Here is a 16,274-nt window from a genome sequence, read left to right as displayed (position 1 = left end):
GGGGTCTGGGCAGGGGCTATGACCCGCACCGGAGCTGCCACCGACACTAGTCACCTTCCCTACCCTCCCAGAGTCTGCACCTTCGGGGGGGGGGGTTACTGTCACGCCCTGACAATAGAGAGCCCTTGGTTCTTTATGGTGTTTAGGTCAGAGCGTGACTAGGGGGGTGTTCTAGTCATTTTATTTCTATGTTGGTGAGTTGTATGGTTCCCAATTGGAGGAAGATGGTAATCGTTGCCTCTAATTGGGGATCATATTTAGGATGCCCTTTCTCCCACCTGCTTTGTGGGATATTGTTTGTGTTAGTGTGTTTTGCACCACGGCTATCACGTTCGTTGTATGTTTTGAAGTTTCACTTTAAATAAAAGATGTGGAACTCAACTCACGCTGTGCCTTGGTCCGTCTTTATCGACGAGCGTGACAGTCACCTGTAAATAAAAACACAGATTATAGTTATTATAGGAACATGTTAGAGAAGAAATATAAATAGGTATATACAGACCGATTCAGAAAGTATTCATACCCCTTGACTTATTCCACATTTTCTTGTGTTACATTCTGAATTCAAAATGGATTAAATAGATGATTTTTCTCACCCACCTACACAGAATACTACGTAGGGCAGCCCCCGAAGTGACTCTTCTTATCAACTGTATGCAAGAATTTCCTGCGTTGTCTTAGGAATTCCGATTCTCTGTATTACCTCTCCAACCCCAATTGTCTCACCTCTGAGAAGCAGAGGTTACATCACGTACAGTGCATTCAGAAAGTATTCAGGCCCGTTTACTTTTTCCACATTTTGTTACGTTACAGCCGTATTCTAAAATGTATTAAATTGTTTCCCCCCCTCATCAATCTACACACCATACCCCATAATGACAAAGCAAAAGCACACTTTTAGAAATGTTTGCAAATGTATATAAACAAAAAAAAGGAAATATCACATTTAAGTATTCATACCCTTTATTCAGTACTTTGTTAAAGCACCTTTGAAAGTGATTACAGCCTTGAGTCTTCTTGGGTATGACACTACAAGCTTGGCATACCTTTATTTGGGGAGTTTCTCCCATTCTTCTCTGCAGATCCTCTCAAGATCTGTCAGGTTGGATGGGGAGCTGCACAACAATTTTCAGGTCTCTCCAGAGATGTTCGATCGGGTTCAAGTCAGGGCTCTGGCTGGGACATTCAGAGACTTGTCCCAAAGCCACTCCTGCGCTGTCTTGGCTGTGTGCTTAGGGTTGTTGACCTATTGGAAGGTGAACCTTCGCACCAGTCTCAGGTCCTGAGCACTCTGGAGCAAGTTTTCATCAAGGAACTCTCTGTACTTTGCTCTGTTCATCTTTCCCTCGATCCTGACTAGTCTCCTAGTACCTGTCACTAAAAAACACCCACACAGCATGATGCTGCCACCACCATGCTTCACAGTAGGGATGATGCCAGGTTTCCTCCAGACGTGACGCTTGGCATTCAGGCCAAAGAGTTAAATCTTGGTTTCATCAGACCAGAGAATCTTGTTTCTCATGGCCAGAGTCCTTTAGGTGCCTTTTGGCAAACTCCAAGCGGGCTGTCATGTGCTTTTACTGAGGAGTGGCTTCCGTCTGGTCACTACCATAAAGGCCTGATTGGTGGATTGCTGCAGAGATGGTTGTCCTTCTGGAAGGTTCTCCCATCTCCATAAAGGAACACTGGAGTTCTGTCAGTGGCCATCGTGTTCTTGGTCACCTCCCTGACCAAGGCCCTACTCCTACTCCTACTCCACCTCTAGGAAGAGTCTTGGTAGTTCCAAACTTCATCCAATTAAGAATGATGGAGGCCACTGTGTTCTTGGGGACATTCAATGCTGCAGAAATGTTTTGGTATCCTTCCCCAGATCTGTGCCTCGACACAATCCTGTCTCGGAGCTCTACGGACAATTCCTTCGACCTCATGGCTTGGTTTTTGCTCTGCCATGCACTGTCAACTGTGGGACCTTATATAGACAGGTGTGTGCCTTTCCAAATCATGTCCAATCAATTGAATTTAGCACAGGTGGACTCCAATCAAGTTGTAGAAACATCTCAAGGATGATCAATGGAAACAAGATGGACCTAAGCAAAATATTTGGGGTGTTGTGTGTAGAGTGATGAGGAAAATGATTCATTTAATCAATTTTAGAATAAGGCTGTAACGTAACAAAATTTGGAAAAAGGAGTCTGAATACTTTCCAAATGCATTGTAGGTCTGATACTTGATTGGAGGTTAACTTTACAGTAATACTATTGATCAACAACTTATATTTTGAAACCGAACAACTCAGATGCTTATAAAAGGGTCTTAGATTCATTTTTCTTTATCTTTTTTGTTCCTGAACTGCTGTGGTGAGATACACTCTCTCGCTCTCTCTCTCTGGACTTTTGTGGCATGGCCTTTCAGGATATCATTTAAAATAAAATAAAATACAATTTTATTTGTCACATGCGCCAAATACCTTACAGTGAAATGCTTACTTACAAGCCCTTAACCAACAATGCAGTTTTAAGAAAGGTGCGTGTTATTCAAGTATTTTTCTAAAATAAACTGAAGTAAAAAAAAGAAAATAGAAAAATAACAAATAAAAGAGCAACAATAAAATAACAGTATCGAGGCTATATACAGAAGGTACCGATACAGAGTCAATGTGCAGGGGCACATGTTAGTCAAGGAAATTGAGGTAATATGTAGGTAAAGGTAAAGTGACTATGCATAGATAATAAACAGAGAGTAGCAGCAGTGTAATAATGGGGGTGGGGGGGAAACAATGTAAATAGTCCAAGTAGCCATTTGATTAGCTGTTCAAGAGTCTTATGACTTGGGGGTAGAAGCTGTTTAGAAGCCTTTTGCTCCTAGACTTGGCACTCCGGTACCGCTTGCAGTGCAGAAGCAGAGAGAATGACTGGGGTGGCTGGAGGTTTTGGCAATTTTTAGGGCCTTCCTCTGACACTGCCTGGTATAATGGTCCTGGATGGCAGGAAGCTTGGCCCAGTGATGTACTGGGCCGTACGCACTACCCTCTGCGTATGGCGGTGATGCAACCAGTCAGGATGCTCTCGATGGTGCACCTGTAGAACTTTTTGAGGATCTGAGGACCCATGCCAAATCTTTTAAGTCTCCTGAGGGGGAATATGCATTGTCATGCCCTCTTTACAACTGTCTTGGTGTGTTTGGACCATGATAGTTTGTTGGGGATGTGGACACCAAGGAACAGACCGTGCGTGGTCCTCAGTTCTTGTCCCGGTTCTGGAAAGCTTTCTGCACACTCATTGGGTCGTCATCCTGGTTTCACCCCTAGTCTAACGGCCAGTCGGAGCAAGCCAATCAGGACCTGGAGACGACTATTCACTGCCTCATCTCCGCCAACCCCACCACCTGGAGCCAGCAACTCGTGTGGGTGGAATACGCCCATAACACCCTTCCCTGCTCAGCCACTGGTCTCTCAACTTTTGAGTGTTCGATGGGTTATCAGCCCCCACTCTAGCCTGAGCGAGAGGAAGAGGATATGGCTGTCCACTCGGGATCTGCCCCTCCAGGTGGAGTACCGGAAACTTTCCCCCATTTTATCGGCATCCAACTTTTCATGTATCACTGACAGGTTGAAAATGTCAGTGAAGACATTTGCCAGTTGGTCAGCACATGCTCGGAGTACACATCCTGGTAATCCGTCTGGCCCAGCGGCCTTGTGAAAGTTGACCTGTTTAAAGGTCTTACTCACATCGGCTACGGAGAGTGTGATCACACAGTCGTCCGGAACAGCTGCTGCTCTCATGCATGCTTCAGTGTTGCTTGCCTCGAAGCAAGCATAGAAGTAATTTAGCTCGTCTGGTAGGCTTGTGTCACTGGGCAGCTTGTGGCTGTACTTCCCTTTGTAGTCCGTAATAGTTTGCAAGCCCTACCACATCCGACGAGCATCGGAACCGGTGTAGTACGATTCAATCTTAGTCCTGTATTGACGCTTTACCTGTTTGATGGTTGGTCAAAGGGCATAGCGGGATTTCTTATAAGTGTCCCAGTCCTTGAAAGCAGCAGCTCTACCCTTTAGCTCAGTGCGGATGTTGCCTGTAATCCATGGCTTCTGGTTGGGGTATGTACGTACGGTCACTGTAGGGACGACGTAATCGATGCACTTATTGATGAAGCCAGTGACTGATGTGGTGTCCTCCTCAATGCCATCGGAAGAATACCAAAACATAATCCAGTCTGCGCTAGCAAAACAGTCCTGAAGCTTAGCATCTGCGTCATCTGACCACTTCCGTATTGAGTGAGTCACTGGTACTTCCTGCTTTAGTTTTTGCTTGTAAGCAGGAATCAGGAGGATAGAGTTATGGTCAGATTTGCCAAATGGAGGGTGAGGGGGGGCTTTGTACGCGACTCTGTGTGTGGAGTAAAGGTGGTCTAGAGTTTTTTTCCCTCTAGTTGCACATGGTAAAACGGATTTAAGTTTCCCTGCATTAAAGTCCCCGGCCACTAGGAGCGCCACCTCTGGATGAGCATTTTCTCGTTTGCTTATGGCCTTATACAGTTCGTTGAGTGCCGTCTTAGATCCAGCATCGGTTTGTGGTGGTAAATAGACAGCTACGAAAAATATAAATGAAAACTCTCTTATTAAATAGTGTGGTCTACAACTTATCATGAGATACTCTACCTGAGGCGAGCAAAACCTCGAGACTTCCTTCATGTTACATTTCGTGCACAAGCTGTTATTTACAAATAGACACAGACCGCCACTCCTTGTCTTACCGGAGGCAGCTGTTCTATCTTGCTGATTCACCGAAAACCCAGCCAGCTTTATGCTATCCATGTCGTCGTTCAGCCACGACTCAGTGAAACATAAGATATTACAGTTTTTAATGTCCCGTTGGTAGTGTTAGCAGTTGATGTTATTCTTCAATAACGCAGACCCCAAAGCAAGTCAGGGGGAGGAAAATAGGTTTATTCAAAGAGAACAAATCATGCGGGGAGGTAGATGTTCAGGCTCCCCTGTCCTCAGTGATTCTCTCCAGTGATTCTCTCCTGTGATCCTCTCCACAGAACAAAGGGACAAGATATAGTTTTAGAACCCAGCCCTAGCCTGTGGTTGACCAATTAGAATTCCTTGCAATAAAACTGGGCCAATGGCCAAATAACAAGTATCCTACTTCAGGCTCGATGCCGAGACACATTCCTCTCATGTCTCTGACCCATTGATCAATAATTTCCTATTTCAGAAAAATCACTATTTCCAGTGATCATTAATTCTAGTCCTCTCGTCCTCTGCATTGTGTATTTATCTTCGAATAATTCTTACAGTAGGATAGTCTTGATCGGTGCTCATCCATTTTATTATCCAATGATTGCACTTGGCTAATAGGACTGATGGTAAAGGCGGATTACTCACTCGCCGTCGGATCCTTACAAGGCACCCCGACCTATGTCTCTGGTTTCTCCGTCTCTTCTTCATGCGAATGACGGGGACTTGGGCCTTGTTGAGTATCTGAAGTAAACCTTCACGTCCGACTCATTAAAGAAAACATCTTTGTCCAGTACGAGGTGAGTAATCACTGTCCTGATATCCAGAAGCTCTTTTCGGATATAAGAGACGGTGGAAGAAACATTATGTACAAAATAAGTTACAAATAATGTGAAAAAACACACACAATAGCACAATTGGTTAGGAGCCCGTAAAACGGCAGCCATCTCCTCTGGCGCCATCTTATTGATTTCCCTTTCTCTCTCTGATCATGCTTAGAATAATGCTTTGTTAATGTCAGTATTGCCTGGTACCTTAAGCTTTATACCTTCTATGTGAATCCATTCATGTTACAAAGTAATTAAATACACCTGTATTTGGCACGCCCTGATCTGTTCCACCTGTCCTTGTGCTTGTCTCCACCCCCCTCCAGGTGTCGCACATGTTCCCCATTATCCCCTGAGTACTTATACCTACCACGACGGTAACCTCCCAGCTCCTCAGTAACACAGCCTTCTTTGTTCCCCTCGGACCGCTCGAGGATAGCGTACATTATTAAGCTGATGTCCGGGAGGGCACTCGCATGGGCCACGGCGGTGTGGGAGCAACAATCCGCCATCTGTCTCAGTCTGGAGATATTCGTGGCGGAGGTGAAAAAGGTTTTCGAGGCTCCAATGTCATGGAGATAGGCTGCCCGGAAGTTACTCTTGCTTCAGCAGGACTCCCTCAGTGTGGCAGACAATGCAGTGGATTTCCGCACGCTAGCAGCGGAGGGTGCCTGGAACCTGGAAGCGCTGTTCGACACATTCCTGCACAGATTATCGGAGGAAGTAAAGGACGAGCTTGCAGCCCGGGAACTACCGACGGATCTTGACTCACTCATCGCTTTAACCATCCAGGTCGATAGACGGCTACGGGAACGTAGGAGGGAGAAGAGGTCTGATTGCGGTCCCAATAATTCACTCAAGGAGCCCACCTTGCATCTGATGAACTCCGAAAGTCCCCGGCGTCTATGCCCCCGAGAGGATCCGAGCTTAACCAAGTTCCTTCAAGAGCCTCCGAAGTCTGCTGATTTATCTTTTCCCGAGCCGATGCAACACGACAGGGCTAGGCTGTCTCCAGCCGAACGCGTACGCAGACTTAACACCCAGAGTTGTCTGTATTGCGGTACTGCCGGTCATTATGTGTCTACCTGTCCCTTCAAGAGACCTAGCTCATTTGTAGGAATGAGTACTCTGGTGGGTCTTAAGGACAATTTTGCTTCTCCCCCTACTCGCCCTCCCCCTCCATGCCACCCTACTGTGGGGTGACCAGTCTCTCCAGATACTCATCGACTCGGGGGTCAATGTGAGTCTTATGGACATTACCCTGGCGTCCAAGCTGGGCATCCCCACTCAACCCCTCTACATTCCCATGAATGTTAGAGCGCTCGACGGGCGCTATATAGGCCGGGTCACCCACAACACCACCCCCATCAACCTACGATTTTCGAGGAACCACAGCGAGACGATCCAATTCCTGCTAATTGAGTCTCCTCAGGTTCCTGTAGTATTGGGATTCTCTTGGCTCCAGCGACACAATCCCTCGATTGACTGGTCTACTGGTGCCATCGTGGGCTGGAGCCCCTTCTGCCACACTCATTGCCTGAAATCGGCTCTGCCTGCCCTGGGACATCTTCCTGGAGGCTTGGAAATTGCAGGGGATTCCAGTACCTGGTTGACTGGGAGGGTTATGGCCCGGAGGAGAGGTGCTGGGTCTCCTAGGGGGGACGGGGTACTGTCACACCCTGATCTGTTTCACCTGTCCTTGTGCTTGTCTCCACCCCCCCTGGAGTCGCCCATCTTCTCCATTATCCCCTGGGTACTTATACCTGTGTTCTCTGTTTGCATGTTGCCAGTTCGTCTTGTTTGTCTAGTCAACCAGTGTTTTGTTTCAGCTCCTGCTTTTCCCCAGTCTCTCTTTTTTTTCTTGCCCTTCTGGTTTTGACCCTTGCCTGTCCTGACTCTGAGCACCGCCTGCCTGACCTCTCTGCCTGCCCCTGACCCTGCCTGCTGTCCTGTACTGTTGCCCACTACTCTGGATTATCGGCCCCTGCCTGCCTTGACCTGTCGTTTGCCTGCCCCTGTTGCTGTAATAAACATTGTTACTTCAACACAGTCTGCATTTGGGTCTTACCTGTAACCTGATAGTATTTGGAATTCCATTCTCAGACATTTCTTGATTGCCTATTCGTAACTCAACTATAGTGTTCTTGCATATTGTTAAATCCTCTTTATGAAGTCAGATAAACATTTGAATAGGCTAATTACTTAGTGTTACTATGAGTCGCATGTGAGGTATTTATAATATCTTACTGTATACTATATATACACATGTCAAATATCACTACCCACTACAGGATGCCACTGACTTTCTGCTTTAAGCAACCCTCCAATAGCAGTTTGGCCCATGTGACATATTCATGAACAGAAAACGACAGTGCATGAAGAGAAAATGAAATAAATTATGCAGATTCATTTCAAATACAATAACTTCAAGGAAACTGGTGCGCAAATGTTATTGGTGTCCACCTCAGTTTATCTTTCAGTGTTGCGTTCAGTCAAGGTAAGATGTTGATTGATTTACTTCTTCCCTTTCTTCTTGGCATCTTTGCCTCCCTTTGTCGGTGCCTCCTCCTCTCCCTCCATTCCTGAGGCAGCCTTGGCTCGCTTCTTACCCAGAGGAGTTTTAGCATACCAATTCTGCAAACAAATGTTCATCATCAAAGACTTTATGTCAAACACCTTTCATGTAAAGAAAATGCATTCAGCATCAACAAACTAAGATAAAAAAGCTAAGTATAAAACATTTCATAATTTACCTTCAGGGCCTCCTCCTCATCCTGAAACACAGGGTCGATCTTGGCCAGCGGGGCCACAAACTCGGCGGCGCTCAGGGGTCTCTTGGCCAGCTGCTGGACGCGGCGCTCCGTCAGTATGCTGCGCACCACCTGCACCATATGACCCTGCGTGTAGCCATCAGAGATCTTGGCCAAGGAGCTCAGGTCCAGGGCAGCCGTCACCTGTCCTCCGTTCTCCTTGATCAACTGCCTCCACATGACTAAGGGAAGAGCATAGATTTTACCATTAGCACTTGAAGGGTACCTACAATAAGACTTCATAACACATTCATAAGCATGCATGCATAACACATTCACAGGCAGTACATACATAAGCAGTTCATTAATGCTTATGTCAACAACTGGGAGATACATTCTTACCATATCGTGAGGCGTAGTCGGGACGTGGAATGAGGATAATTTTGCTGTACACCTTGCATAGTGATTTGAGGTCGGCATTGAATGGATCATGAGTCGTTCCCACGACTAGAACACGATCTTCCCCTTTGATCGATTTGAGGATCTTGGGCAAGTCTTTCTTCAAGCGTTTTGGATCTAACTGTACATGAGAACATTGTTTAGACTAAAGAATTGAGATATCTTCTCTTACACTAGCATTATAAAAATGGTATAACATAAGCTACTAACTCATGGGTATGAATGGTCACCTCTTTTTCCTCCTTCGGGACTTTCTTGTAAAACATTTTCTCTGTATCTCCAATCCACACCACTGATGGCTGCATCAGTCTGGCAACCTACAAACAGAAGAATGAATGAATGAATGAATGAATGAATGATCGAGTGACCAAACAAATGACTGGACATCTACCTCAGAACCATCAGTCATTGTAAAATGTCAACATAATCAACAAATCAAAACTCTCAAAATGGGGTGCGTTGGGTACTTTTTCATTACGTCGTGTGTTACCTTGAACACCATGTGGAGCATCATGGCCAGGCCACTCTTGCCGGGGTATTTCCCTGCCAGGTTAAGAGGTGACAGATCAAATAGGTTGGCGCCCGTCTCCTGGCAGATGGCATGGACCAGCATCTTCTTGCCTACGCCCGCGGGCCCTGCCAGCAGGATGGCCTTCACCAGAGGAGCCTTCTCATGGACCACCTGAGAACCTACAAGCAACATTCAGAACTTACTGTAGCTAGAACCTTTAGAACCTTCCAGAATAAATGCTGAAAACGGCAGGTGTATTCTAAACAAAGACAATCTAGCAAGCTTAAATCAATCACAAGACGAATTCAATATGTATTCGTATTAAGGATTAACGTCTCTAATTCTGTGAGACACTTATCATCTGAGGACAACTCCAGATTCCAAACGTACCTAAAGGTAAGACGGCGTACAGAGCTATAACCTGTCTCACGTCAGATAGCGAAGGCATGGGCTCAATGTCAGTTTGTCTTAACGTCGTCCCCAGATAGCTATAGTCGCCTGGGACACAGGAGAGAGAAGCTGTCAGGCTGATCAAATCTGGGGAAAGCATCTAGAAAAGCTGAAGAAAAGATGAACGTAAACTAGTGACATTTACCATCTTGATTCATGAATATGGGATTTCCCTAAAATATGCATTAATTTATCCTAAATATTATTTTGCCAAGCACTAGCCAGGTGAGGGCAGTATTTGCACTTATCGAGCTGCCCTTTTTGTCTACAATACGTAACAGCACTTATATTATGATTAATGGCAGTCTGTACAAAATGATGTGTACACAAAATGATTTAGCACATTTTAAAGTGGTATCAGAGGAGAAAGGAGAGGTTAGAAAATAGACCTTAACTTAAAGGTAATTGGTAAAGGTAGTGTGTATCTACAGACGGCACACAGGAGGGACCAAACAGTAATGCTTACCTAAATAATCCTGCAGTTTAACGTTATCTGATTGTTTCAACAAGCCCTGTTCCACCAGTTCCTGATACAGAGACTCAATATTCCTATAGGATGCAAATATTTACATATTTCAAAATGGCTTTTTTTCAGATCTAAAACATTGTTGTATGTTGTGTCATTCAAATTGGAAAGCCTCTATCATGTACATTCCATGGGTAAAAGTAAATGGTAAAAGGCTCAAATGGTCTATCCCTCTGGGAGAAATGTAGATGAGTCTAGTCTCACCTATCAGCTGTCAGATCTTTGTCTTTCTTTTTCTTCTTTCCACTTTTCGACCCTTTCTTTTTCTAAGCAGCAAAATAAATGCCATCAGTACACTTCTCAAATAAACAGATACCAAACATAAAGGTATTACTGAAATATGGTCATAGATATATGTTCCCTGCTGTTTGTTACCTTTGCGGCTCCCTTGGCTTTGCCACCCTTATCTTTATCCACGGCCAGTTTCCAGTTAGCCAGCTCCTGCCTCATCAGCTCATCCACCTGTGTCAAGCACAACAGCTCACTCAGTAGCCTATATGTTTACCTTATAAACAACATTAATTAAAGCGATACTTCAGGATTTGGGCAATGAAGCCCCTTATCTACTTCCCCAGAGTCAGATAAACTCATGGATACCATTTTTATGTCTCTGCATCCAGTATGAAGGAAGTTAGAGGTAGTTTCGCAATTCAATGCTAACTGGCGTTAGCGCAATGCATGGAAGTCTATGGTATCTACTAGCATGCTAGCAGTTACCATAGACTTCCAGTCATTGCGCTAACGCTCATTAGCAACTTCATTCAAACTGCACATAGAGACAAACAAATTGTATCCACAAGTTAAGTAGGCAAAAATCTTGAAGTATCCCTTTAATATTTACCTTACTTTTATCCACTCAGTGCAGTGGTAAGAGCAAGGCTACCTGGCCTGTCTTACTTCTCAGAGTGACAGAATAAATTATCTCACCTGCAACCTGATCTCCACCTCAATCTCCTTCCTCTTCTCCTCCTTGATCAGCTCAGCCTCGTGCCTCTGGCTGAAGTTCTTGGACTCGGTACGATTCTGCCACACCTCTGTCAGTCATACAAACATCTACTTTCAATGTACTGTAGACTATTGATACATAAGAAAACACACTGTATCTATAAGGTCTTTGTCTGCCAGAGAATAAGAATAAACTCCAAAACATTGCAATGCTTTGGATGCCGTTACACGTTTCTCTTACCGCTAAAGGTCTTGTGTCCTACTTCCAGTTCTCCTAGGAAAGCAGATGGCAGCATCTTTAGCCCAGATTCCTCCTCCTGTGGTTCAACAAAGCTACAGTCATTGATCGGACAGAGTAAAAGCATCTCGTTGACCATGGTTATCTATTCTAAAGTATTTCATGTACCTCATCTCCTCCCTTTCCCTTGTCTTTCTTCCCTTTGTCCTTCTTTTCCTCCTTCCCTTTCGTGTTTTTGTTGGCGTCCTCCTCATCTTTTGCTGCTAGTTCCTCCATTAACTTAAAGACAGCAGACCCACTTACTGTAAGTCAATCTGCATGTATTACTACCATCTCACATCAGAAGATGAATTCATTAATGAATACCTGTTGAGGTGTTTTCTCTGCAAAGATGAGAGTCGAGCCTCCATCCTCCTCCTCTGGGTAGTCAGGGAAAGTTCCTGTTGCATCACTAACAACCAAACATATTACCAGCAACTGCATATTGTCATGTACAGTATGCATTTCACTGCTATGATAATGTCACCCCAATATTTCCATCTAATATGGAATAATATAATGACTGTGTGAACAAACATTCTCCTAACGTAATCACAGCCATCTCCCTGTAATAAACTCACTGGCATTCGATGAACCACTGTCTGATCTGGTCCTTCATGGTCTCCCTCATGTCGGGCCCCTCCACCTCTCTGAGTTTGTCTGTGATGGCCACAATGGACTTCTGGTAGTCCTCCTCGTGCTCCTCCTGCTTGCCCCTCCGACGGGCCTCGTTGGCCTGGGCAGCTGTCATGGCAGGACAGGGCTGGGTGTGTCTGGGCTCCATGGCCTGAGGGTGCAGGAGGAAAAGGTGAGACCACTGCTGTGGTGGATGAGGCTGTCACCAAGCGGAGTAGGGTGAAGGTGCCCCTAGACACTGATCTTGGGACAGTTTACAATTTTCCCCTCTACTGGTTAAGGTTAGGATTGGGGGGGAGCTGTATCTGATCCTAGATCTGTACATAGGGAAAACTTCTCCCCGGAGCATCATAAAGGAATCCTACGGCTCCATCTGCTGGTAGCTTAAAATAGGCACTACACTATAGAAACGTTACAGATAGAGCTTATCTAACCGACTCACCATGCCCAAAAATATCATCTCCTCCTCTCGCTCCCTCTTTGTTTTTTTCCTCTGCACATAACCCTTCCACACCTGGAAAAGAGAAAAGTAGCACCTTTGTTCAACTATTGTATGGTATCTTTAATGACTGACACTCACAGAGCATTCATACAAAAGGCTAGCAATAACAGTAACTACAGCAGGCTAGATAAAGACCTCTGATTTCAGAGTATTCTCCCAATATGCTCCACATCATCACTTGGCTATACCAGTGACGTATAGTCTGGACTAAGCAGTCTCATTTACCTAGCGAGTGTGAGACCTATGGTCTAGGACTGATTGAAGGCACAGTATCTGACTTTGACAGGCTTGCCCATACCTTCTGGATGCGAACCACAGCCGTGTCGATGGCCGCTGCCCCCAGGTCCCTGTCCTTGGCCCTCCTCTGCCTTTCCTCATCACGCTGGATCTCCCTCATGAACTTGGCCCTCAGGCGACCCTGGCGGGCCCTCTCTGACACCTGGATGATCTTTATGGCTTCCTCCAGGTTCAGTGTACGCACTCCTACAGGCTGAGGGCCCAACACAACATGGAGTACTAAAGGTGGTCCTGTGTGGTTCAGTAGGTAAGTATCTAGCAATGCCAGTCGTGAGTTCGATTCCCGCTGGGTTCACATACTTTAATGTATGCACTCACTATACTGTGAGTTGCTTTGGACCAAAGTATCTGCTAACTGGCATTGAATTATTATATTGAAAGGTAATTTCTCAAATCAAATCAAATGTTATTGGTCACATACACATGGTTCTGTGATAAACTGAAGATGATATCTTAGCTAGTTACTGTGTAGCTATGTGCAATTGCTGTGTAGTTGCATGTATTTACACCAAGTCTAAAGTTATGTGGTATAGAAAAGCTAGCTAGGACTAACTCACTTTGGGTCGCTCGACTACCTCCATGAGGTTGAGGATGTTGGAGAGCAGATTCCCTCTCTCCTGCAACACCTTGCTGCGTTCACTGAGGAAATATCGAGGGATGGGGATCTCAATGTCCTCCTGTAATGAGACATGAGATGCATTATGTCCAAAAAAGATAGAGTGACATTTTATTACAGTAAATGAAACATGGGCTACATACCAAAACGCCACCCTGTTTCCTACATAGGCCACAACTTTTGACCAGAGCCCAAAAGCAGAGCAACATATAGGGAATAGCTATTCTAGAGACCTTAACAAAGGCTTCCAAACTGGCAGCGACTACAGGGAAAAACAGACCAAAAGGACATAGCAAAACTATTTAAGGTTTAAGACTCCAATCTGTCCCCATACATTTAAATTGATGAGGCACTATAACCACATAAGAGTTAAATTGGTATAGCGTTCTCACTCACAGGTGCAACAAATATAGCCTCTTGCAAGGCACACCTCAAAATATGTTAATGAGTCAGAAAAGCAATGCCATGTGCTCACTTGTGCATTGTAAAAACAAATCCTGTTGTTTTTATGGTACCTTACTGGCATCCAGTTACCTGTAACTTACTGTAAAAAAAAAGTTACAGTATGTTACCATACACTTTAAAGAAACTTTGGTTTAACAGTACATTACTGTTAACTTTTCAGTAATGTACTGTTAAACCAAAGTTTCTTTGGAATTTACAGTAACATTCTGTACCTATTTTTGTTACAGTGTGGTCAAAAGTTTTTGGGCACTCCAAAGATATGGTTCGGTACTGTATTCTGTGGGGTGCAATTACAGTACCATTTGAAATACAGCAATTTTCCCACAATGCACCAAAATATACAGTTAAACATTTAAGTTATTTTTACTGTTGATTATACCTAAAATTACCATATAAATTACCGCTTTCAATTACAGTCTATCTGAAATATGAAAATGATCAATCAAATCGCCAGGTAGCCTATTATTGTTCTGGCAAAGATGCCTCCGTAGTAGATTTTTTTAACTGTATTTTATATGGGTAGGTCTACTCTGTTTTTGTCAGGCAAAACAAGATCAAATTAAGCAAGAAAATCTGGATTTGCGCACCAGTCTTTATGCGCCAAAGCTGATGACTGGTCAACAGTCAAGACACGCAACGTTTTGGTTCTGAAGCACAGATGAGATGTTTTTGAGACAATCATTTTGTGCAATATATGTAGCCTATTAAAATATGTATGAAAAATATGTATTTGTCCCATTCACACTCGCAACCCCTAAAAACATTTTTGCGACCCCCAGTTTGAGAACCCCTGTTGTAGGAGACTTATCATGTTCTGTCTTCTTATCAACTTTCATTATCAAAAAGGAGGGGGGAGGGGTGAACTTACAGGCGTGAGCTTCATGTCCTGGATGACATCGTCCATGTAATGGTACTCAGAGAACTCTTTCTCCACCATCTCATTCTTGAGTTCCAGCACCCGCCCCATCACGCCATCCAGGACCTCCCGGATCACTTTCCTCTTCTGGGGATGAACCACCTGGTCATAGGCCTCCTCCAGCTGCCTGAAGATCTGCACGTAGCGCACGTAGAGGGTGGCCAGGCGTTGGAAGAACACCACTCGGTCCTTCTCTGGGCGAGGAGGTTGAGCAGGGGACTCCTGAGCCAGAAGGGAGTTCAACTCGACCTGGGCATCAGCCCACAGTTTGTTGTATGTACTGGAAGAGAGACCGTCATTGGAAGGATATTTAGCATGGAAATTAAATCAGCTGAATTAGCTTACACTTGGGAAATTAGTAAAAGCTAAGAATTGAGCTTCCCAACTGAAGACTGAGTGTTTGCCATTAACAGCATGATCATGTCCATAACACTGATAAAAGGCTTACATTAGGTCTATCACATTGACACTTGTCAATTAAGAACATTATGGAATGCAAAATCTGCTACTAGCTAGTTTGATAGACTGGTGGTTTGTTAATTGGCAGAAATTCAGGCAACATAAAGTAAACATAGCTAGCTAAATTAGTAGCTAAAGTTAGCTAGCTAGCCAGCTAACTGAAGTCAATTAACGTTACTAACCTGTGAGACATGATGCAACTATCTCTATATAGACAATAACGCAATTTTGAATTCAATGTTTGCTAACTAATACAAAAAAAGTCCTGTCAGTTAGCAGTTTGTACAAACATCGTTAGCTACACAGCTAGCTTGATAAACTCAAGGCAGTCTACAATTTTTTTATTTGTGTCCCGTCTGTGCCCATAGCAACGGACTAGCTCTGGAAGCAGCCCACGTGGGATCTTTGACGCCAACGAACTTGTTGCCACACTGTAACAATTTTGAAGAAATGACAAACGGTTTCAAATTAATTATGTGTGAATACCATTGTAACAACAGCAGGATGAGTAAAAGTAAAGTGACATTTTTGACGAGTGAAAGTCAGTATTTTGGCGATTATTAATTATAGAAATTTGTAATGTATTTTGTAGCCTATACTACATTATCCAAAAGATATTTAAAATATATAGTCTATTTTGGGGGGGGTTTCACCATTTTCAGGCCCCATTTGAGAGTGTAGCCTAGCCCTAGCTGGCTACTGACTGAGCCAGGCTGAGCCTCGAGGGCTGCAACGTAATTATCAGGCCACCAGATGACATTCTTTCTCTGAAAGCCATGTGAGATTTTAAAGACTCTAATGATATGCAACATTCTTTTAACTTAAAATATTTCATTTTTTGAATGTTTTATTAGGCTTTAAGGCTATGCAATATAAAAACCTGGAATGAAACATGTT

The 16,274-nt window shown here is 44.2% G+C and overlaps 1 protein-coding gene across 2 annotated transcripts; it reads right to left on the bottom strand.

The window, feature by feature from the left end:
- Window positions 1–223: 223 nt before the first annotated feature.
- On the bottom strand, window positions 224–15,736 carry zgc:153738 (dynein regulatory complex protein 11). 2 transcript variants are annotated; one of them, XR_001330507.2, is made up of 20 exons: window positions 15,560–15,736; window positions 14,871–15,198; window positions 13,479–13,598; window positions 12,923–13,114; window positions 12,565–12,636; window positions 12,068–12,273; window positions 11,814–11,898; window positions 11,616–11,726; window positions 11,451–11,526; window positions 11,192–11,298; window positions 10,640–10,726; window positions 10,469–10,530; window positions 10,205–10,287; window positions 9,679–9,786; window positions 9,268–9,467; window positions 9,008–9,094; window positions 8,721–8,898; window positions 8,322–8,560; window positions 8,032–8,202; window positions 224–428 (listed from the first exon to the last, which is right to left on the bottom strand). XR_001330507.2 is itself a non-coding variant. In XM_014215887.2 (19 exons), exons 1-19 carry the CDS (start codon window positions 15,568–15,570, stop codon window positions 8,083–8,085), a joined length of 2,472 nt encoding a protein of 823 aa, XP_014071362.2. In that variant the 5' UTR covers window positions 15,571–15,736; the 3' UTR covers window positions 7,570–8,082. The 2 variants fall into 2 exon arrangements, 1 of the variants encoding a protein (XP_014071362.2); XM_014215887.2 differs by lacking the exon at window positions 224–428 and having other exon boundaries at window positions 7,570–8,202.
- Window positions 15,737–16,274: the final 538 nt, after the last annotated feature.

The sequence above is a fragment of the Salmo salar genome, chromosome ssa10 (genome assembly GCF_905237065.1).
Source record: "Salmo salar chromosome ssa10, Ssal_v3.1, whole genome shotgun sequence".
Taxonomy (NCBI): domain Eukaryota; kingdom Metazoa; phylum Chordata; class Actinopteri; order Salmoniformes; family Salmonidae; genus Salmo; species Salmo salar.
Note: the sequence above shows the minus strand (reverse complement) of the source record. Positions and strands in the feature narration are given on the sequence as shown.